General features: G+C 39.7%; 4 protein-coding genes across 4 annotated transcripts in view; 3 read left to right on the plus strand and 1 right to left on the minus strand.

Annotated features, from left to right (window-relative positions):
* LOC126557843 (fizzy-related protein homolog) overlaps positions 1–22,671 on the plus strand; it is a 444,135-nt gene that overhangs the window by 265,666 nt on the left and 155,798 nt on the right. The window lies entirely within an intron of this gene.
* Positions 1–22,671, plus strand: part of LOC126557770 (transmembrane protein 104 homolog) — a 333,753-nt gene that overhangs the window by 122,528 nt on the left and 188,554 nt on the right. The window lies entirely within an intron of this gene.
* Positions 1–22,671, minus strand: part of LOC126556885 (nephrin-like) — a 146,444-nt gene that overhangs the window by 47,428 nt on the left and 76,345 nt on the right. Inside the window, exons 2-5 of the mRNA XM_050212430.1 lie at positions 14,686–14,818; positions 10,475–10,677; positions 5,244–5,357; positions 4,570–4,773 (exon numbers count right to left, since the gene is read on the minus strand). Of these exons, the coding sequence (XP_050068387.1) occupies positions 4,570–4,773; positions 5,244–5,357; positions 10,475–10,677; positions 14,686–14,818 (654 nt within the window). The remainder of the gene's footprint in view (positions 1–4,569; positions 4,774–5,243; positions 5,358–10,474; positions 10,678–14,685; positions 14,819–22,671) is intronic.
* The window catches only part of LOC126559566 (protein kish), a 416,586-nt gene continuing 400,982 nt past the window's right edge, over positions 7,068–22,671 (plus strand). The window contains exon 1 of the mRNA XM_050215737.1: positions 7,068–7,072. Within this exon, the coding sequence (XP_050071694.1) occupies positions 7,068–7,072 (5 nt within the window). The remainder of the gene's footprint in view (positions 7,073–22,671) is intronic.

A 22,671-nucleotide genomic window follows, 5' to 3' on the forward strand; every position in this document is an offset into this window, starting at 1 on the left:
CAGTGGAAATGTTGGTGTTAATGTAGCCGAAAGGCATCAAGGCTGAAGCAGCTTTTGGTAACATTGGTTACGGTCCATAGCGTAGGCGCATGGTGTTTATTACAATTTAGAAAAAAAGGGAAAAATAAATATGCTTTTCTATTGGAAGCGTGCTACTTTATACTGCAAAAACTATACGTAAACATTCCTGATATTTATTTCTCTCTTTTTCTCTGATAACTTCGAAAAATTGGCCATTTTTTATTCTAGTTTTCTTAACTTAATTGGTGATTAATAGATAAACAATCCATTTAACCAGTCAGTGATCCGACAGGGATTCAACTTAAACTAGATTTAGATTTTAAAGAGATTCGATTTTAGTTTGAAGACATGCACTACCATCCCCTGTCTGTATAGCTAAACTCACAGATTATTTCCTTTTCGATTTAAAACTATTGTTTTGCCGTTTCAAGATCCTGGCATACGCTGATGATTTAAACATTATTGGTCTGCGACTCTCCCAGGTAGCAGTGGCCTACCAAAGGATCGAGCAGGCTGCAGAAAACCTCGGAGTGCAGATTAACGAGGCAAAGACCAAATTGATGGTGGCACCATCAGCGGCCCTACTAAGGAATTCGGAACTACGTGGGGGTGATGTACGGAAAGGTGACCGCAAATTTGAAAAGGTCCAAAGATTCACCTATCTCAAAAGACAGCACCGACAGCAGCATAGAGACGGAGTTGCACGCTAGGATGACTGGCGGCCAGCCAGCCATTCTACAGCCTGAGGAAACATCTCACCTCAAGAAACCTGTCGCGACGATCGAAGCTGGGACTGTATCGTACCTTTACTGTCCTTTTAGGCCGTCCACACGGCTAAAAAACATGAGTTAATTGATATTTTTAAACAAGTCAGGTGTAATAGGACTGAAATACAAATTAAATTAAAAAAACTCTCCTGATAAAAGTTCATCAATATGGTTTGTTTCCACATGTTTATTGAAAGGATGCCCTATCTAATATTATAAACTTTATTTAAAAAAAGTATCCTTACATTATTGGTAAATATCTGTGTTCTTATACTATTCTTAATTCTTCCCTTCTTCGTTCTGGATATTCAACTCATAAAAAAATACTATTGACACAAAATAACATATTTTATCATACCCAGAAAGATATTCTTCTTGTGGCGTGCATTCTTAAAACAATTAGTTTTATCCGTGTAGATAGCCAAACAAAATATCGATGACTTGTTCTATCAATAGTTGTTGCAAATCCACTTAATTCGATTCAGATTGTAGCTTGATGAAAGGGTGCATGTTCTTTTGCTTTTTGAATTTTGCTAAGTGACCATGAAAAAATCAATTCTACATTTTACAAGCAAAAGGTAAGGCTGGTTTATTACTGTGAAATATATTCACGAAAAGGGGCTGGCTGTGATATTTGGAGGAAATTTGAATAGGAAAGTGTACACCTTTATCGCTGGTCGGTTTGCAACTGTATATTCGTTTGTCCTTTTTTGTATATAATATTTCATGCAGTTCATAATTCGTGTAGATCGAGCAGTTTCTAACGTCGAGTAGTTTATAACCTAATCTGAGTTTCCTAACGCTTTGTTTTATGCAATTCAAATTTATGTTCGAAAATAATTATTCTAATTCCAACAATTACTGTGTAGTACGTTTTCTAAATGAACGATAGGTGTTGATATTTTTCTGCGACATATTTACCTTGTAAACAACAATATTTCATGCATTTCAATATATTTTTTTCTATGTTGTTAACCAGTGTATCGGCACTGTAAAATACTATTTTAAAAACAGTCAACAAAAAATTCTTCCAATCTAAAACGTTGTGTTCGTTACTACACCATCGTAATGAAATAAAAAGAATGCTCCAATTTCTCTTACGGCAAAAATGATACCAGCCCACAGAGATAGATAACGCTGCACAGTTGATGAAAAACCACTGGCTGTGGCTTACTGATGCATTTTTCCCACTGCTCGCGGAGCAGTTACTTGTACCACAGTGCTGCATGATTAGATTTTACAGTTTGCATGACAGCAAAACATGTAAACTAAAAACCAGCTGTGCGCTTCCAACAAAAAAAAAACAGCATCCTTCAGCAGCACTCTCTCGCTCTTCTGTGGTCGTTTGCTGGGTGCACATTTTTCTTGTTGTCGGTGAAGAAATGACAAATTTTCCTCCCAGCGGGAGCCAAAACAACCCAGCAAACTGTAATTGAATTTCAACCCGCTCGTCGGTATGTTTCCCAGATCACTGGAATGGCGACGTCGTCAACGATCGATGCACTTTGCTCGTGTGTGTGTGTGTGTGTGTGTGTATATGCGTGGGACTGTTCACTCGATCGCAGCGGGAGTGGTAGATAGTCAAGCGACTGTTTTTTAACCTTCGCACAGGAACCCCATCAGCTACAGTATATCTCAAAAAGTAAATCAAATCCCAAAAAACGTACTCCAAAGCATAGAAATGTGGTTACAGTGCAGTGAAAAATCATGCTTAAAATATTAAGAATTCCTTAGGATGTTTGTGGTTTAGTGAAGTGAATTTTGTGCAGCCTTTCCTTTACGATTGGTGCTTTTTTTGTGTATGTACGGTACATGTGATTTTTATCGTTTCTGGTTAAGGTAGATCGGTTGGCCGAAGCGCAACGAGTGTAGCCTCCGCATATGACCATCGAAGAAGGATAAGTTGGTTTCTGATGTTGATATGGGAATCAGGCAGAACTCGAACTGCCGATAGCAAGAAAATTGCAAAAGTCGTAGCGCAATCGAATTGGAGATGAATTTTTAAGTGATAGTCCATTAGTCTTCAGTTCTCTCTGTCGATAAAAATGGGAAACCGAATGGGTAATCGGATTTTCAGTGGAAGTAAGATAGGATAGAAGGATTGAATATTGTTTGCCTAGATTCATCCTTTCAATTTGAAAGAATTTTATTTTCCTCATCCACAGCAACAGTTGCACATTGGATTATTATGTTTGCATGTTTTAGCTTTGAATCGTTTGGATTGTTTGGGAAGAAAAGAAGTTCGGTACAGAAGTGAAACGATGATTTAAAAATTCTTAATATGCAAATTACTTATTACAGTTCAAATAAAGAGTGTGCATGCTGGAAATGCTTCGGATGCTTTTTCGCTTTTATAATTACCGTCTCCAACTGTACGAGAGTTTTGTTGCATTGAAACGACTAATATTTATAACATTTTCCTGAGTGCCCCCTTGAGTGCTATTGCATTTATTCTGAATGTGCGTCTTTGCCGATCGGATCACCGGATGATCGGATGATTGAAATCGGAGTTGAGTTCAAAATAAGTGTTAAAAATAAATTCAAGTTTTACAAATTATAGGACTTTATTGTATACATACCAACAGATTAGTAACGTTAATTTCTCTACATACGAAGTCGTCTTCAACAATATTATTTACACAATTCAAAAAATTTATATTTCTTGAATAGACAGAACCAATTCCAAAAAATCCTAGATTTTTTCAAACAAAATTAAATTAAGATTGAACGCAGTGTTAAATTATACATTATCAATTTCAATGCCCAATTTGTCCCGGTTTGGTTGTACAAAACCCGTCCGTTAAGCACCTTACCGAGGTGAACCGGTGCCAACGTGTAACGCTCAGGGTACGGTCAAGTCAAGCGAGAAGTTTTGCGAAATAAACCAATGATAAATGATCGGAGCAAGCGACACTGCGTACCCAATGGTGATTCATTGAGCAAGCAATCACAGGCCCCGAATTGATCGTTTCCCAGTTCTTGTTCAAGGGGTAGCGTCAAATATTGGGGGGAAGAAAAAAACGATCCCATTTCCTGTTGCATAAACCCAAGCGGACTAACCATTGTGCAGCAGGAGCTGGTCAATACGTTCGCTGTTGTATTGCAGCCGTCACCGATACGGTTCCATTGTCCCCGGGACAACGCATCAACGAGTACCGTAGAAACAGCACTGTCGGAAATGAGCATAAAACATCGAATATCGGACAGGGAACCACATTTTACCGTTCCTCGTACGGCAGGAGGACGGTGGTTTCTTTTCGTATGGCATGTTTTTCTTTCCCGTCTGCTAAACCTAGAGCATCGTTGAGTGGACCGTTTTTTTTTTTCTTCTAATCTTTTCCACTCAAATACTCCTTCCATTGAATGCAAGGATAAAGAGAGTGCACCAACGCAAGCAAACGACCGTGGCAACGAGATGAAACTGTCCTCCGAGTTGGCTTTGTACGGTGGTGGTGGTTTTTCCTTTCGGGTCGATTGTTGGACCGGTGATAAATCACCTTTGGTTCACCTGGTACACGCTTGTACTGGGTGTCAGTTTGGTTAGTTTGCTTTGCTTGGTGAGTGAGGGAAATGGGCCAGATTAACGGAAGCAGCAGAACGAAATGTAAACCCGGAAACAGACACCGAAACGAAACCACATGCACCGTTGACTTTTAGAACTGTGTGAATGTGTAATGTGAATAATAGTGTGTTTAATTCTTCGATATGGGGTTTGTATTGTTTTGTGTAATCTATAGCAGAAACAAGAATAACGCTGAACAGGTGTTTACTTTTTACTTACAATTCATGTCGAGCGTTATCGAAGCCGATATAGGATTCGTCACGTTGTTGTTTGCAGCCTGGCACGTGAAGACCGATTTTAGATGTTTGCGTTCGAGTCGATGCAGAACGAGCGTGTTTTTGACGCGCTTGTCCGAAAGCACGACGGACGTATTGTTGATGATCTTATTCTCGTACCACCATTGTACCTTTGGCAAAGGGCGACCTTGCAAAAAAAAAAGAAATTTATTGAAAATAATGAGAGTTTGTTATGATTTGCTGAAAAACATTTGTAGAATAAACAGTATTTAGCTTTGATAATTCAGCAAGTGCCACAAATTTCTTTGCAAGTGGAAGATTTATGGCTCTTACCGACGTTAAGACATTGTATGGATAACAAAATTAAAACCCTAAAGTTTATATAATAAATTAAAAATTTATCTAAGCACAATCTATCTCACATAGCAAAGGTAGTTTTAAACAACTCACATGCCAACCCTATTTAAGTGCCTTCAATTTGCTCGTGCAATGCTAATCATTAAACTGGATTAGATTGTGCCTTAAACACATGTTAACATAGCGTTAAGCATGTTACATTGATTGGGCATCAATCAATTACAGGCCAATCGGCACCATTCAAACGGAAACTAATGGTTATTTTACATTTCATATCGAAATTGCGCTTCATCCACTTACCACCCGTCGATATGCAGGTAATGTTAATCGTTGCACCCTCATTGTACGGTCCCAGAATGTAGTGCCGAATGTGCGATCCTTTCTCGTCCACTATCAGCAGCTTCTCCGGAGGCACTGTTGATGATAGAAAGCAATGCACACAGGCAGATGAAAACTTTGTCAGATGTTAATGGTGACGAAATTACGTTCCCGAAGCGTTGCGAAATAACCCTACATACACTTTCAAAAATTAAATTGTTTGTGGTGATGCTATTTGAGCGGTGAAAGTTCATTTAAAGACGAATACGTACATACATTTCGCTCGATCAGAAATAAAATTACTACTCTTGATCGGTACGAGTCACTTGCTACTCAGAGCAGAAGAATTAAACGAAACAAATCCTTAATGCCATTCAGTTTGAACACGCTAGATAATCATGTATTTGCGTGGTTTTTGGAAAAGGTGCTTTATAATTATTTCAATGTTTTTTTTTTTTAATTCATCGATGGAGGCGCCTGGTGTGTATGATTTTGACAAAGTTGCTGTCAATTGTAAATTAACATAATAAATTGTGAAACAATAAAAAATAAGGAAATTTAAATGCAAGAAAAACAAAAAAAGCCAGATTTGGTTATGCTTTTACTACCATAAACCTCGTACGCTAAATATGCGTGGCATGTTCACACCAATTTCCAGAGTATACAGGACATGATTGTAGATTTTATCAAACGATAGCATGAAATAGCAATTAATAAAGTATATTCATAAAACATAATTCAATGGCTTTGACTTTTGTGACTAGTGAAACACCAAACTAACTCTGATGTGAAAAAAAAGAAACATTACAAAAGAAAAAAATTGTTCTTGAAATAAAACATAAAACACGTACTTTTACCCTCATTTGATTCTAATCTGCCACATAGTGTGGTGATGCTTCTATATAGTTTCTATACAGTGTGGTAGTCTATTAAATTCACCAACAATCTCACCATCGATTTCTTTCACACTTCGAGTTAAAATATTGCTTCAACGAAGAAAACAACTTTTCCTTCCAGTTTTTGTTTCTATTCTCACTCTCAGAATCTGGTGGTCGACGAGCATCTCACCGGTGCAATAATTGTATGGTTGAAACTTTAAGAACTCTACAACCAACCGAAACATCGCATGCGAATCGTACACGATACTCTGGCCAAACGGTTGCTGTGCTGTTTGTTGCACATTTTCCCTGCATTTTGCATTGACCACAGATATAACCGGAATGCTTCTGGGTGGAGCATTTTGGTGACATTTGGTTGCAATAAATTTACACCCCACTGTCACTGCCGGCCACACTGAGCTGAACCAGCTTTACGCTCATCTCCGCCCAGTGTGCCCATCTTCCAGCATATCAAACTGACAACCACAACAACCGTTTGTACTTTGCAGCAATGAAGAAGTAATTTAATGTAAAGCACCATTCGATGATGAGATACATTCCTTACTTGCCGGAAACTTTGGACAGTATTTTGATAATGTCACAGCAAACAAACTTGATTCGGTTGGGAAAGAACCATGAAGATCATTAAACAAATGGGACGACTGTTGAGCAAACAGAAGAAGTAAGCGCTTGTCAACCTTCTTATAAATCTAAGCAAAACCATAAACTGAAGCCGTTCAGTTGCAGCACAGTTGTTGAGGAAGTGAATTTGAAAAACAAACTACGTATAAACATTCTGTGTGTTTTAGGGAAAGTCATTTTTGAAATAAATAATGCTGGTGTGGTTGGCGATATCACAAAAAGTGTAACGTCTAGCTGCAGCACATCCAAAAAGCTTGTTGTGGCTTAGAGTGGGTGTCACTACAAAATGTTGTGCTGCAGCAATAAATTTTACCAGCGCTTTGTAAGCTCAACTGTTTCAAACCAGCTAAAAATGTGAAGAATTCTTTGAGTTATTTGAAAAATTCACCAATGTTTTTTAAAGTTTTCAGTGGCAACAAATATTTACTAAATTAGTTTGGACTTCGGAAGGTTGTCATATATTGGTATATGCAGCTACTTGCACAACAATCTAATGTTCGGAATGAATGACTGTTTAAGATTAATTTCGAGACATGAAGAATGAAAAATATTAATGTTCGCCGCTCTTATGACAAAATGTAGCAACGAAAATTACTAAATAAAAAAATGTGGCGGTAGGTCATGTTCATCGGTGGAGAGGAGCCATGTGCAGCCTTAACCAAATGCCAAAGCACGGATTATTTGTGATTTCAATTTACATATTTACCATAGTTTTGATGTTGTCATCACAAGCGTTGTTGACAATACGGCATTGTACCTTCCTAATTAATCATAAATAAATAAACAAAATATTTTGAGAAATATTTTGCTCTAGAGGCTTTGAGTTTCAAAACCACATTCACTTTTTTAACATATAATAACCTTGCATTTTCCATCAATAAAATTATTCAATAGGAAACGATTATAATTTAAATTTAAACAATGTAATATGAGTGAACATATAATACAATATCTGCCGATATTTTCACAACTACATATTACTAGAACATGATTTCTAGATAAGGTAATCCATAGGTAGAGGCAAAAGCGGCACCGTTTTTTACACGGATCCAGATTCAAATCTCTTCTGGGCCAGGACTGACTATCCAACTACGTGGTATGAATAAGTCTAGTAAGTCAAATGTTGACATGCGTGACGTAGTAGGTCGCTTAGCCAATATGACGACGAAGGTTGTTCGACATTATTTTATGATTTAGAAAACCTTTTCCATTCATTCATTCAAAGTTCAGATCAATGAACGGTACACTATTTTTTATAAAAACCTTATTATATCATGCCTTGGTCCGTTGGAGTAGGAAAGAGGATCGAATACTGTCCGGACCGTTTTTCAGGAAACAATGCTACCTTAACAACGATGACAAGAGAATCCATGACAATGACAGGCCAAGGTTTCACGACGCTGTATTGCCAGAAAGGGAAAATAATCACTCCTTATAGAAAAACTATTAAAACAAAAAATTAGCGTCATATTATATCAGCCGATATCGTTCACGTTATTCAATGCTAACGTTCCAAAAGCATTTGGCTTATTATACTTTCCAAACTTACGCATACTCGTGGCACCTTTGACTAGTGTTCCAGAGGATAACCGCACAGAGACACACATAACAGAAACGTACACACATGCATTGGAACCATGTCGCATTTCTATATGCTTAGCTTGTCTCTTCCAAACTCGTGACATCCAATCCGATGCAGCTGTGCATCATCTGGACAGCATATTAACGATGCTATTACACAAACTTCAACCCGCTCTCCAACTGAACGTAAAGCGACGGGAAAGAGAAGCTTAAGGAATGCACTTGCAGGCAACCGTTGTCACAAACCGTCCAGCAGGCTGGCACAACTTTCAAAGCAGTCGTGCTGAAATTGCCATCAATATTCTATCAGGCAGACAGGTTAAACTTTTCGATAGCCCATTGCTGCAGCGTCACAAGCTTCCTGTACGAGTAAGCCGTGTGTAACCATATGCAAGCTTTCTTAATACGCAACCGTGAAGCAAACGGTTTGCATTATCGTGTATGTTAAGAAGATAAATTCAAAGAACTAATTGAATTACAGAAATATGCAGGAGTGTGCTGTCCGCGTGCACGGATCGACTTTATCATCGTTACGTAATGGGATCGGATTATGCCTCCTATAAGAACTGATGAATAAGCTTTCTTCATGCAGAAACTGGAAGTTTTCTGAGCAACGTATTCGATGTTTAAACATCGATTAGCATACTGCCTTAAATTATGTAATTTCTTCCCCTTTTTAAATATTCCCTTCCAACAAAGCATAAAAGCTGTGCACTTTAAAATGCTTCCATTTTAATTTTAAACGGACTTTTTTTCTCTTCCATTTTTAAACGGACTTTTTTTCTCTTCCATAAAACATAAATTTCGGACAAATTTGCGAATTGGCAACTTTAAACTCTTCACCCGAAACAGCATTTAGCTACGTAAGGTTTCTTTGCACTGTCATCCGTCTTTCATAACACAAGAACTGAAACAGTTGCAGTTTTAAGAATTCTCATCACTTACCAAACCGGTTGGGCGTGGAAGTTGCTCACCGCTATCCAATACGAAGCAACCAAACTTTGCGGTCCTCAATGCACTAGCGTTGACTTAATTGAATTTACCATTTGGTGTACGTACCGAATCGACAATATTTCTGTCCTGAGCACGGAACGGAACGTCTTTTAAAATGAGGCAAGCATTTCTTACATTTCTTACTTTGGAGAAAAGAAAGTCACAAGAACCAATAAGTGGCAAAAGATGCGCCAACACAGAACGACGAGCACACTGATGCTTTTTCGACAAAATTCAAGCCTTGCAGTTGTGCACGCCAGACGATGGCAATGGTTGTGCTTTTTAAGGATGCAGACAGATGCACACTTGAGATGCAGCCCTGCAGTTTAAATCTTTCTTCAACAAACGCACAAAAACAGGGTCAAGGCTTCGGGAGAAAGTGGGCAAAAACTGTGGAAGAACTTTTGCATGCACCAAAAGCCCGATCGCTGTCTCAAATATGCTCGACATCCGTGGTAGCTTTGGGAGTTTTTCGTCTGCCACTCTTGCGCCCGGAACGCTTTGCAAAACCGGAAGCTTGATTTATGTCGCTGCATCTTTCTGGTTTGTGAATGCAACTTCTATCCATCCTTTTGAACACGTTTTAAAAGGATGTATCTTTAAAGGCGCAGGTACGGGCAACGCAGTCAGTTTTGTCACCCTGTGCGCCTTGGTAAAACTGTCTTGAAGGTTGAAATATCTTCTACGACGTGGAACCATACTTTTGTACCTTCCTTTTATTGGCAATGATGGTGCAGTAGACACATCACTCCTCTTTCAAACCAGATGAAGCGAGCAGAAAAGCACGCGTGAAAAAAAAATTAATGCAAAAGCACAGTAAGCATTACGTTCTCGACGGATATTTGCTAGAATGGTAAAACTGTTTCTTGGTATTATTTTGAGAACCGTAAAACTCTTGCTAAGAACCGTAAAAGCATCTATTATTACCACTACGCGTAGTTTGACAAATTGAGCAACTTTCATCAAATGACAAGCGCAGATTGTAAGCATTAGGCTGTCATTGGTGGATAATTTCGAAAAGCTTTCGGGGTTTCTTTTTTTCTCCTTGCTTATGGGTTTGAAGCTGTAAAGTTGCACTTATGATTTATCTTTCGAGCAGGAAACATAAGCGTAACTTACCTATAACAGTCAGCTGAACGCGTGTATTACGCGTGGGGCTTTTGTGAAAGTCGACCCGACACCGATAGATCCCACTGTCGGTTGGTTTCGTCTGTAGGATCTCCAGCATGGCTGGCGTTCGGTTGGGGTAGAAGTTGGTCCGTCCATCGAACGATGAATTAGAGCTACGATGGGATCCTTCCCGTACATCTCGAGCGTCGAATCTGGAAATGAAAATGAAAATAAAAAAGAAAAACTGCACTTTAAAAAATTGTACCACAACTGCTAAAGCTTAATTTGGTACCGCCGCTGCTGATAAAATACCAATTTTTTTGGCTTAAAAAACTTTAAATTTGCAAAATCGATTGCTTTGGAGTAGAATACAAAACATAAAAGCAATTTACTTCCAAGTCAGTATCCGTGTGCCCGCTCAAGTGGCACAGCATTTAATGTGCAAAAAACACGTTCCATCACTTACTCGGTAGTTAAAAACGAGCTCAGCACAAAATCGAAACACAAGCAACGAAACCGAAAATAAAAATAGAATTGTTTCACCTTGCTCCACGGTGTACGCTGTTAAGGACGCAAGAAATGAAATCACTGAAAACATGCACCCAACACGCCGTACTTCCAAAACTAAAGCCTAATAATGCTGCACGACTGGTCCACTTTCACACAGCCCACACTTCTTGGTGAATTACTTTCTCATTAAAACTTAATCAAAAACACAAATTGATAATAATGAAAACCACGCTTCTGGTGTTGACGACCTCGTCGTGCGGTGGTAAGCCGTACCAGGGCAGGTGCCGGCTAGGCATGAACATGGATGAGTAAGTGTGATGGTACTCATATTTCTGGGAATTCTGCCAAAAACCATCCCACCATCGGATCATCACCAATTCAGCATCACGTGGCTTTATCGTTAAGGACTTCCTTTTTCTGGCCGAATTTCTACGCACTTGGTGTACGCTCGCTCTACACAAACGACCGAAAACCGAAACCACTTGGTACGACGGTTGTTTGACACTACGCCTGCAGTGTGCGTGGGGGAAGGACACCGTCTTGAAGAACGGCTATGGGTGAGAAATTATGACAATGATTACGTTTCCGACATACGTTCATTTATCATGTAAAGGTACACTTGATAGCGCGAAAACGGTGGAAAATGAAAGGAAAGTTGATCTTTTGCCTTTTTCTTTTGCTGGCACGCGTAATGGGTCTCGTCTTGCTCAATTTAGACGTTAATAGTATTTAAGACCTTGTTTTGCAATATGATTGAAAGGTTGGGTCTTTTCATGTTCTCTTTCATTGCTTGGTAAAGTTATTTGCAAGTATATCATGCTAAACAGGTATTTTGTTTCGTTGCAAGCAAACTTCGTGTTGTAAAATTCACGTTAAAAGAACATAAATAGCTTTACAAATATTTTTCTATTTATCAAAACCTTTTTTTATTTCATTAGAACGGCATCTTCGTATTGCTTTTTATTTTATTTTATTCCAAAGTTTAAACATATCTGTATTAAAAAGAGAGCAAAAAACGACAAGTCTGTTATAAATGTAAACCATTTTATTAGATTTTGAACAATTGATTAAAAACAATTTTGTGCTGAATAATCATTAAGCAAAAGGTGTTAAAATGGAATCAAATATAAAATTGTAATAAATTCCCAAAGCGTTTCTAATACTGATAGCAAAACTCGATTCAATAATCCAATGCACATTCACAGCCATGGAGTATCCCATTTTGATTGTGAAGTTCTGGCATTAAATACCAAAATGTCGAAATAAAGCACACTTCAGCGTTACCTACTCACTCCCTGGCTAAGCCTAAGCCATTGAATCGAGCAGAAAATAGGATAAAATTTTTAAATCCTATTCATACAGATGAATGTAACATATTGCCTTGTAATAGGTTAGGAAGATTTCACCTAGAAGAGCACGAATAAAGAAATCGAAATGAAAAAAAAGAAAACATAACGGATTTCACTAAATAATCCTTTTGCCGCCTTCCCTGACTGTGTGTCCACATTGTTCGTGATATTTCAACCAAGATATAGGGAAAAAAATGTCCCAAAAATTCGGAAAAAAATCCTTTTAGAAGCGAACACGAAAATCCTATCTAAATCTAGGTATGTCTGAATGGATGGAAATTGGTTCAAAAGATAACAAAGCTAAGATAAATTCGCTTTTATGACGTCGTATCCATTAGGAATTATTTAGGTATACGGCATAATGATTTTATTTCATGTTTTAACTTTTGGGAAAAGTGTTATTATTTCTTTGTGATTTGATGATGTTTGTAGGTAAACTTGGAATAAATGAACCATGTAATATAAAATTTAAAAATCACAAAAATACAAACAATAAAAATACAAACAGAAATAGCATGTCATTCATCCGGAGAAAAAAATAAACAAACAAAAAACACATACACACTAATCCCTAGAGAGAATAAATAGCAAATAGCAGCAAAGAGGCAAAATCAAGGATGACCTCTTATCTGTTTCTCTGAATATTCGCCTGAATGCTCTTATTTTTCCCATGGGGTTAAGTTCAGGGTTGGGCCGGATTTGGCACGACGACCTTTCATATGAAAGGCATTTCACCGGATTTCCTACTGTTTCCCACAGTGCCCTCCACAAAACCATTCATACATGATCACCATTATGTTGGAGTGGTAGCCTACAGGCTACCGATATAATTTCATCCTTCTGAATTTCCTCAGCTCTTTGTTTCTGCCCATAGCCCCGTTTCCATTCTTTTCACACAACCAAAACCAGACCGAACCAGTAGGGTTGGGTCAGGGTGCGAGTTTTATCCACAACCAACCCCGCTGGCGACAGGCCGTTCGGTGCAAAGCGTGAATGCGCGCCATCCCAAGTGGAAACCGGATGCAGCATGAATAAACTGAAGGAAGCAAATAAAAAATTATCGTTATTTATTTATTATTTTTGCTTCACTGTTATATATTAAAAAATATATAGTTTTTTTTTCTTGCTACTTCATCTCGGCGAAATTCTGTGGCGATTTCCCAAGAGAGAGATTTTACTCCCATGGCTAGTAACAGAGAACCACTACCTACTGGATGGACAGGGTACAGAATATGTTGTGGTTATACCGTCCACCACCGTATGGGACGGAAATGGCTTCGATCAGCAGGAGAAAAACAAAAAAACTTCACCATACTCGGACCAATGGTTTCGGGCACCAGTTATCCGATCGTGGAGAAAATTGCTGGAAAAAAATCCGGATTGTTCTGCTGTCCCACCTCATCTACGACACGTGTAGATGTGATATTTGATGTGGAAAAATACCGGAAATGAGAACAACAATGAAGCGCCATGATTTGAGAACGATAGTGCAGCAAAACAGCAAGGCCGTTCTTTACGTATGAAAAAAAAAATTACAGCTTGCCAAAGGACAGCTTGACAGAGTATAGTCATCCGCCGGTACAGGACGCTCGGTTCAGAAAACGAGGAAAACGTTCAAGCAATGGCGGGAAAAAAACACAACGAGAATGTAATCATAGCTAACCGGTTGTGCTATTTGCCAGTAACTTCACTCTTTCTGCGCTGGAATATTGCTATGACATAGGACAATTCATCAGAAAAATGATCTGGCTGGCAAGTAAAAGAACTTTACTGTTGGATTCACTTTTCATAACAACATCCGCAGAAGATCTTTGGCATGAAATGGAGACGCATAGTGCAAGGACATGGCAAGACTTGCTTCATCGACTTCTATGCTATTAGCTCCAGCGTAAGGGAAATGATTGTATTTCTTAAAGTTTTCTTCAAGAAAAACAGATGCTTTGTTCAATAAAACTACAGGAATATCAAATTGCAAGCACTATGACTCATTTAACAACATGTACTATCTTAAACATACAAATTTAAATGTTAAAATGGTTATTGTTTTAGAATGCTCAAATGTCTGGATTGCCTTTTGTATGTCAAATGTTGGTATGAATTATAGTTCCTGAACTTTTCAACAGGAAGACCAAACTGTACGTCGTTTTGCAATGTACATACTAATAGCAAAACCTCCGTACAGTTTCCAGAAACAATACTTCGTTGCTAATAAGAAGCACTTTTGTCACCTTAATTAAGACACTAACGTGACTAGCAACGGCAAGTTGTAAACAATTTATCGTTTTCCGCTACACCGACACGATCGGAGCGCAAAAAGTGCACGTTAAAACATAGCTCGACACAGAAACTCTCTCTACTTACGTGTAGAAAGGGATCGTCTGGGCGCCCTTGTACCAGATCACCAGTATCGCCCGGTCGCCGGTAATTGGCGACGTGATGTTGCACTCCAGCTGGCCCACCGTACCCTGTACAGCTTCCGAAAGATGCAGTGGCGCTGAAATGATTAGCAAGTAAAGGAAAGATTGTTAGTAAAGGCAGGCAAAAACACGTAGGCAAAGCTGCGAATGGTTAAAAGAAAGTCTAAAGGAAAGGAAATAAATTGAATTTAGAGCTTGTACTTTTTCCACTGAATGTGCATCAGTTTTGACAGGCACTTTACAGGACGCTTGGCATGGTATTTCTTATTTGCAAAGAGGAAACGAAACATTCCGCTAGTGGTAACAGTGTCGATAGAGTACGTAAGGTAAAAACAACCTGCCCAACCTCAAGAAAATGTTCAATTTGAATGCACTTAATAGAGGGAGAAACCTAGTGTGGACCTTCGTACTCCATGCAGGCCGAAGAGTGACAATTGCATTCAACGTATTGTAAGATATTCCAAATATTTCTTTGCTTCAATATACAAAAAGGAGAATTCAACTTTAATGCTAAAGCTTTATAAATGTAATTTTTATGTAAAATTGAATTGTTACTAAGAAATATACATCTTCTTACTCCAAAATGTTTAAAATTAAATAGATCTTCGTCATTATCAACGGACCGATCTTCGTTTAACGATCTCGGACCTTGGTTTAACGAGTTACACCAGCCATCTAGTGGTTTGTTGGAGGCTGGCTGATGCCATTTTGTGGAATAATCAGGAAGAGTTTGAACTCCAGTTCTACCAGTTGAATAAAAACGCTAATTGTCGCCTCTTTCACTGGCCTACCATCGCCAAAAAAAAACTAAGGAAACTATTTCAAATAATTAACATGTTTTTAAGAGCTCAGTAATATACAGAAGGTACAATAATCAATTTGTCAGATACTTTTCCTTTCCGTTGTAGTGAATTTCATGTCATTGTGTTCTTGTTTTACGTGCGTCCTTCTGATTTGTCTAGGAGTTCTTTCATATAATTTCGTTGTCCTGCATTATCATAATGAGTTTCCATGTAATTCTACTTTTAAAAAAAAATTGAAGACATTCGAAATGATTGTCAAAACAATTTTCTACATATTTTGAGACACAATGAAGCTGATATACATTTATTCATTTGAACAGACTGCTTTGAGAGTACAAAAATGTCCCTCTCTTAAATAAATGTCATTCGTAAACGAGTTCCTTCTCGTATAATACTAATGCTACTTCAATAATGTTAAATGATACGATACTGAAATGCAAAAAAAAAACCTTTTGTACAAATTCATCATCGTTTACTTTAATCATTTCCATATCTCACAACCATTTAGCACAATTCCATCAAGATCTCTGGCAGACTTTCTGCGGCAGATCTTCGAATGATTAATTATCGCAAACGGGTAAAATCTTTCAACACTACTACACCACTATCAATGGTTGTTGCCACTGCCAGTAAGAAGTTGGTTACGTGAGCAATGTCAGTAGCAGTTTCCCGGTTAGTTCCTGCAACCTTCGAAAGGACGACTCATCACCATCATCATCATCATCATCATTTCGCTATCTACCAGAGATCGTACCCGTGTCTGTGGGTTCGCATTAATATACCGGCGGTGGTGACAAATTATAAATCACTGCCCCCAGAGGGCGGTTGTTGAATTTTTGATAGTGAAATACTGATGACTTTCGATTTATTACTCTCGCCAGTCGTTCGAATCGTCCTCGGAGCGAAGATAGAGATCGTGTCTGCTGTTGGTGTGTTGGTTGGTCGACGGCAATGGATGCAAATATCGCACCGATACGCGCCTAGCTCAATTTGAAATATTTGACCGAAAATGCTGTTTGACAAGTAAAGTGTTAACCGTTTGCTGACTAGTGCTGGCAAAAAGGGTGACACAGGCGAAAAGGTACGCGTGGTGGCTGATCATGCGTTGCTCCAGTGAAATGGAACAGACGACCGATGCCATCACGCCTCAGACGTGCCTATGCACAGCTGGATGCCACGGAACAAACATCATTCATCATTTCCACTTATGTTTGATTGAAAATTTATGATACACACCCAAACCTGCCCACCGTGCGGCTCGAGGCTCTAGTGGGCTGTTTACCCGTACTGGGCACAGCAAGCCAAACCCAACAAAACCTTTCCCCGTGCCTCTTCTGTTCGTTCTGGTTCAAGGACGAGCGAGCGGAAAGTTGGATTGGCCACCCGGAAAGGTTTGTTCCGTCCTTCCTACTTTCCGCCTTGCATACTTCGGGTCTTTCTCGCTCTCTGGGGAGACATCTCAATGACAGATGTCACATATATTACGTTTCAGCCGGCCGAACGTCGCAAGTCCTAAACTGTTTTGACATACTAACACAAACACTGCTTTTCAACTGCTTTACGTACGCTTGCAAACGATTTTATAACTTTTTCGATTGCCATCAAATACACATCGGCACATCGGGCGAATGGCTTTCGGTTGAGCGAGTTCGGCGAAGATTCCTTCGCACTGAAGTGTGTCGACATGATCGATCGAGCAACGACCACAGACAGGGTATGAAAATTCCTTCGTTTATTTATTTATTTCTATCATCTTTGCTCACTTGTCCTCTGCGACCAGAGCTATACAGTCACAAAATTGTACAAACATCCATTCTTTTGCTATAGCTTCAAGAGCGAATTGGGGACAATTTTGAAGCGAAATGGTACCCCGATGTGTGGCAATAGTAGCTGATGGTCTGTGTAAATATTTTCGACCATGTTGCGTACGCCATCAAGAAAAAGAAACTGCTATCCGTACCATTCGGTGTATCCTTTTCGTGCCAGAATGTTTACGCGCACTTGATCGAGTTGTGGTTTGAATGTGTGAACGAAAATAAATGTCAAACTTTTGCTTTCGTTTGTAACGCCTGTTAAAGGGAAAGTATTTTGAAGTGATATTCAAAATAAAAATAAAAACCACCTTTTTTATTTCTTCCCATCGGTACATGTTGAACACTTTCTTGCCAGATCCGTTCAGCATATTATTTACGAGCAAACGAAAGACCCTACGCAACTCGTAATCGGCGCCAGTGGATCATTCATTGAAACGCTATTTTCACACTAACCGCACTCCTTTGCTGCCCTCTGGCGTGCAATTATAGACGTTTCCATGTTTTTTTTCTTTTCTGAACGCGTCACGCCAATGGTTTACTGTGCGGCCGGTGAGAAGATTATGGGATTTGCTCTGCTGAACATATTATTTTTGTGTTACTGCGTTTTTTGTCCTTCACGTTAGCATTCGTTTAGCCATCAAAAAGGAACCTCGGGCAGTTGGTGTGTGGGACAAAATGTGGAAGATGACGGCACAACCATTTTCAGCACACCCAGCGCCCATTAAGCGCGTCATTTTGTTGTTTTGATCTCTGGAACCGAATGTTTCGACCAGCAATAAAAATGGCCGACGCACGGTGATAAAATTGGCAAAGTTTCAAAGAGCCTCCGTAAGGCACGGAGCGGTAGCATGGGCGAAAATCGTACATAAAAATTGTACCATTGCTGAGTTTATTGGAAAAAATTGAGTCTTCAACAACAACAAAAACAGCGCTTTCGCACGTTCCCGTGTTAAACAGCCTGCCAACAAGCAGTCGCGACGTAGGACGGGCTGGGTTGGGGCGATGGGGTCGTAAAGAATTTATTTCCCAACCAGAGGTGGTTGATCCACGGCTCGTTTCGTTCAATAACACGTCGCAAGCTTTTGTGCAGCGTTGAATGCTTTTATTTGTTGGTTGCTGGCAGCGCTTCGACCATTCCCTATGGGAATGGAGACGCCTGGTCGCTGGTAAGCATCAGGTAGACGAATCAGCAAGGTGTACAAGTTGGACGGTGAAACTGAAGTTTTTGGGGACGCCTTTGAAAAGATGTTTTTTTTTCTTCTTTCCTTCTTGGCAATGGAACTGAAGCACTGTAAAATGGACAATTTAAAACCGATTTTATGCGCATTTCAATAGGGCGTATTCCCCGTGTGACGAATTCACTGGGGAATTTTTAACAACAAATACGTTCACCGCTCACGGTCAAAGTACGATTAAATGTGAAGCAGTCAAGCAGAGAGGGAAAGATTTATTTATTGATAGCAGTTTGATTGTACCAGTTTAAGCCTCTCCATAATGTAGGATTGAAATCATTTTTGTTTTACGTGCATTTGGTTTCTCATGTGGAATGAGCGTAGAAATCGATTCGTGCGGTAAGGCGTTTTTGGAAATCTTAAATAAAGTGAATTCAAAAATTGTTTATTGTTAACCAATCTGGACCGTAACAGAAGGATTGGACTCTAAACGAAACAATACATTATTAAAATCATTATTGATGACTCTTCTTCTTCTAACGGCTATTTAGGTTACGCCGGCAATCGAATGGTTTATCAGACATCCTGATAGCACCAAGTTTTATAGTCAATCCAAAGGAAAACAATCCGGATGGGATTTGAAGATTGGTCTTGCCGCGTAAGGATCCCCGCCGGTTTCGTCCAGGGACTTCAAATGCATATGTGTATATCATAAGTGTCATATTTATTCGAATAAAACGAATAATCATAAGTTTATCATAAGTGTCAAATTTATTCGAATAAATCGAATAATTGTCTGTTTAAATTCAAATGATTCAATAAATCTACTACAACAGTGTTAGTTAGTTTTATTAAGCTAAATACTAATCCACCTTTAATTGCTATCCTCATCACAACACTCGCTTTAATGGATCCATGTTAGACAACAATGTTTATAACAGGACATCCTTCAAAAACCGTTTCCTACATGACACATTTAACCATAACTTGCAACTGGTTCTTGCAAGCAATTCTACAGCAATTGAAAGCAATTGTTAAGCATCGTTATGCTTCACAATGCATCGGTTACTTGCGACTGGCGCTGTCGTTGTTTTCCATTACTAACCGTCACAGCCCTACCCTAACACAACATGGCCCAAAAAGGCGAAGTAACTCAATGGCTTGTCGAATTGCCGTCAACATATAATGGTTTTCATCGTCGGTTCCTGTCCATGATCACGCTCACGAGGATCACATTACCATATGTACGATTTTCGTTGCATTGTTAAGGAAGGGAATCAGCCTTCCTTAGAAACGATCTGATACACCTTTTCCTCTCCCACCGATCTGTAACGCAGCTCCGAAGCGATTGACCTCGAAGGAAAACACGCTACAAGGGCATACAAAACCCACAGGAAATACCACGAAGCAAGCAGATTGCAAAGCGAGCAACGCTTGCCAATCTCAAGCAAGCACCTACACGGCTAAAGTTCTTCCCACCGTTTAGCCCATCCCGACAGAAGACCACCGTTCCGTGCGGTTGCAAGCAGGCTCGTAATCGCATCCACGATGATCAAATTTTGCTCCGTTGCATCCCCCATTATGCAGCGTGTGCTGGGCTTCGGTGCAAGGCAGGATGAAATAAAGACATCCGAAACAGCCGGGCCGAGCACGTCTACGAAGGCAACCTCGACAAAACGTGTTTGCTCGACCGATAAGAGAAAGCGTGTTTTCGGGAAACATTGTCATGCTGCGTTGCAGTGAGCAGCAGCAGCAGAAGCCGAACTTCTTTCCGTCACATCCGTCTTGCCGTCCGTTGGTGTCCAGGTGTAGCTTCACACACGCGACATTATCCGCGCACCGAGTGCACCCATGTGTGCTGGTTGAATATCACTCTCGTCTAAGTAGTGGGCAAACAATCGACCTGACCAACTTGTATCCTCCCTTTTGCTGTCGTCGGTGGGTTGATAGCGGATTTTGGGTGAACACACGGTTGCTGCCTGGTGTACTGTGTTCGTCGGCAAACAAGCAATTGCACCGGCAATTTTGAAGGAACCGACGAATGGATGATCAGAACCATATACGTCTCTTCTTGCTCGGTGATAAAATTACATCCTGCTCCCGTGCGTCCAATCTTGGTTGTTGGCTATTCACAAGAACACAAGGACCGAATGGCAAATAGTGGGTGGATTAGGCAATGCTTTTGATCGCCTGTTTCCATCACACAGATCAATAAGGGTGTCAAACAGATTTGATGTTAAACCGGATATCCATCCATCCACTTAAATGGCCCCTCTTATCGACAAGGTTAAACATCAGCGTAGGTGCGTTTGAGGATCGTTGTCCTCTTCAATCGCTTGTAGCTTGAGTGGTGCGGTGTTTGCTTGACGTCAATCTCCACGATGCCCATGAGGTATCACTTTGTCAACGTAACAATTTTCCCTTTGAAGTTATTTTATTACATGAACCGTTAGGTTAGGAAATTTTATTGTTAAAATTTTACTCTTTGCTCGATGGTTGGAATTACAAGCAGTAACAGCAACTTTATCAAAGCATTATTTTTTAAACGTGGAAGCTATCAAATTAATCCAATTCATTTCGATATACTTACATTGATTGACTTTGGCTTCAACATGCATGATTTTGAAATGATCTTGATGCTAATACTAATCCAAACTTATAAGACAACTCTATCTTATAATGGAAACCAGGTAGAGAACAGTAAACAGAACCGGAACGGTGATCAGGAGAGATTATAATTCATAATTATTCTTCAGTACATTTCTTTAGTAAATGATCTTCATTTATTTGAAACATTAAACATTTGCCGCATCATCAGCTCCAGCAAATAGCTAAATGATCAGAATAAATAAATATCTTTGTCATTCACAACAAACCCCTTTAACCTTCTATTGAGCACAACAAAAGCCTTCATCTAAAGACCAATAAAACAAAATGTCAAGCAAAGCGAAATCCAACATCCTTTATCACACTCTATGTGCACCGAAATTGGATTAAATCGTTGTTCGATTTTCCTAAACAGCCGTATATATTTGGATATTTTGCTTCTTTAAGCCCCCCTTCAGCCAATTGGGTAACCACGAAGAAACGAAAAAAGTCTACATTATTTCCTCGTTGACTTAACCTACGTAATGAAACCGAAGCCCCTGCGGCCGTGCTGAGCCTTCTTCAGGCGCCGCTTGTTTACTGTCACACACACACACAGACACACACACACACACACACACACCACGGTGAAGACCATGCTTACAGCTGAAGTTTGCCTAAGCCGCTCAACGCACCAACGAGCCGTACGTATGTCGAGGCACCTAAGTGGTAGAAAATGTTAAATGTCATGTAAAGCAATAAAATTCAATTTGACACCCATAAAAGAGAAAGTGGTACTAGAGCTGGAAAAACGAACGTCCGTAAGACCAAGAAGGTTTCGTTTGAAGCGTATGTTCATTCGTTGGACACTTTCCGTTCACTTCTATCCTGTTTAGACGGGCGAAAAAACCTACCAGCCCCGAAAGGTACGACTTTCAACAGCTTCGATCCGACATTGGCGGTCAAAGGTCTTTTTTTCACCTCGGTCACGACGCTCTGTTTCTTACCCCACCTTCTTTTTCCCTAGCTTAAGCCCTACTAGAACATATTTTTTCCCTCCCACCGTTCTCCCTCCGGTCACCCGCAGCCGGATTTCCATGGCATGAGTGTTGTGCGTCGGTACGGTTGTTGTAGGTAGTTGGGATTTATAGTAACGGCATCCCTTGCCCTCATGCGTTCGTAATGCTCTTAAACGAGAAAAGCCGACAGTATCGGGGGCCCCAGGAGTCAACCATGCGAACAGAATGGAGCGGAAATGGAAATAATCCCTCTAAATGTAACAGTCATCGACCAAATACGCGAAAACTTCACCGACCTTTGACCATTTCGAGCTAATGGGATTTCTTATGCATGGATTGATTTTGGAAAAGGGTTTAGTGGAGAGTTTGGCCTTTTTTTATTTAACAAATGACTTCCTTCCAATGTTGGCATCTGCTAGAAATCGTAAACTAGCTGACTTTGACTAACTTTTTGATGTTAGATGATTTCTAGCCAGATGATAACGAATGTTGCAAAGATCTGCATTTGTAATCCATTTTATTGGGTTAAAATATTC

Source organism: Anopheles maculipalpis, chromosome 2RL (assembly GCF_943734695.1).
Source record: "Anopheles maculipalpis chromosome 2RL, idAnoMacuDA_375_x, whole genome shotgun sequence".
Lineage (NCBI taxonomy): Eukaryota > Metazoa > Arthropoda > Insecta > Diptera > Culicidae > Anopheles > Anopheles maculipalpis.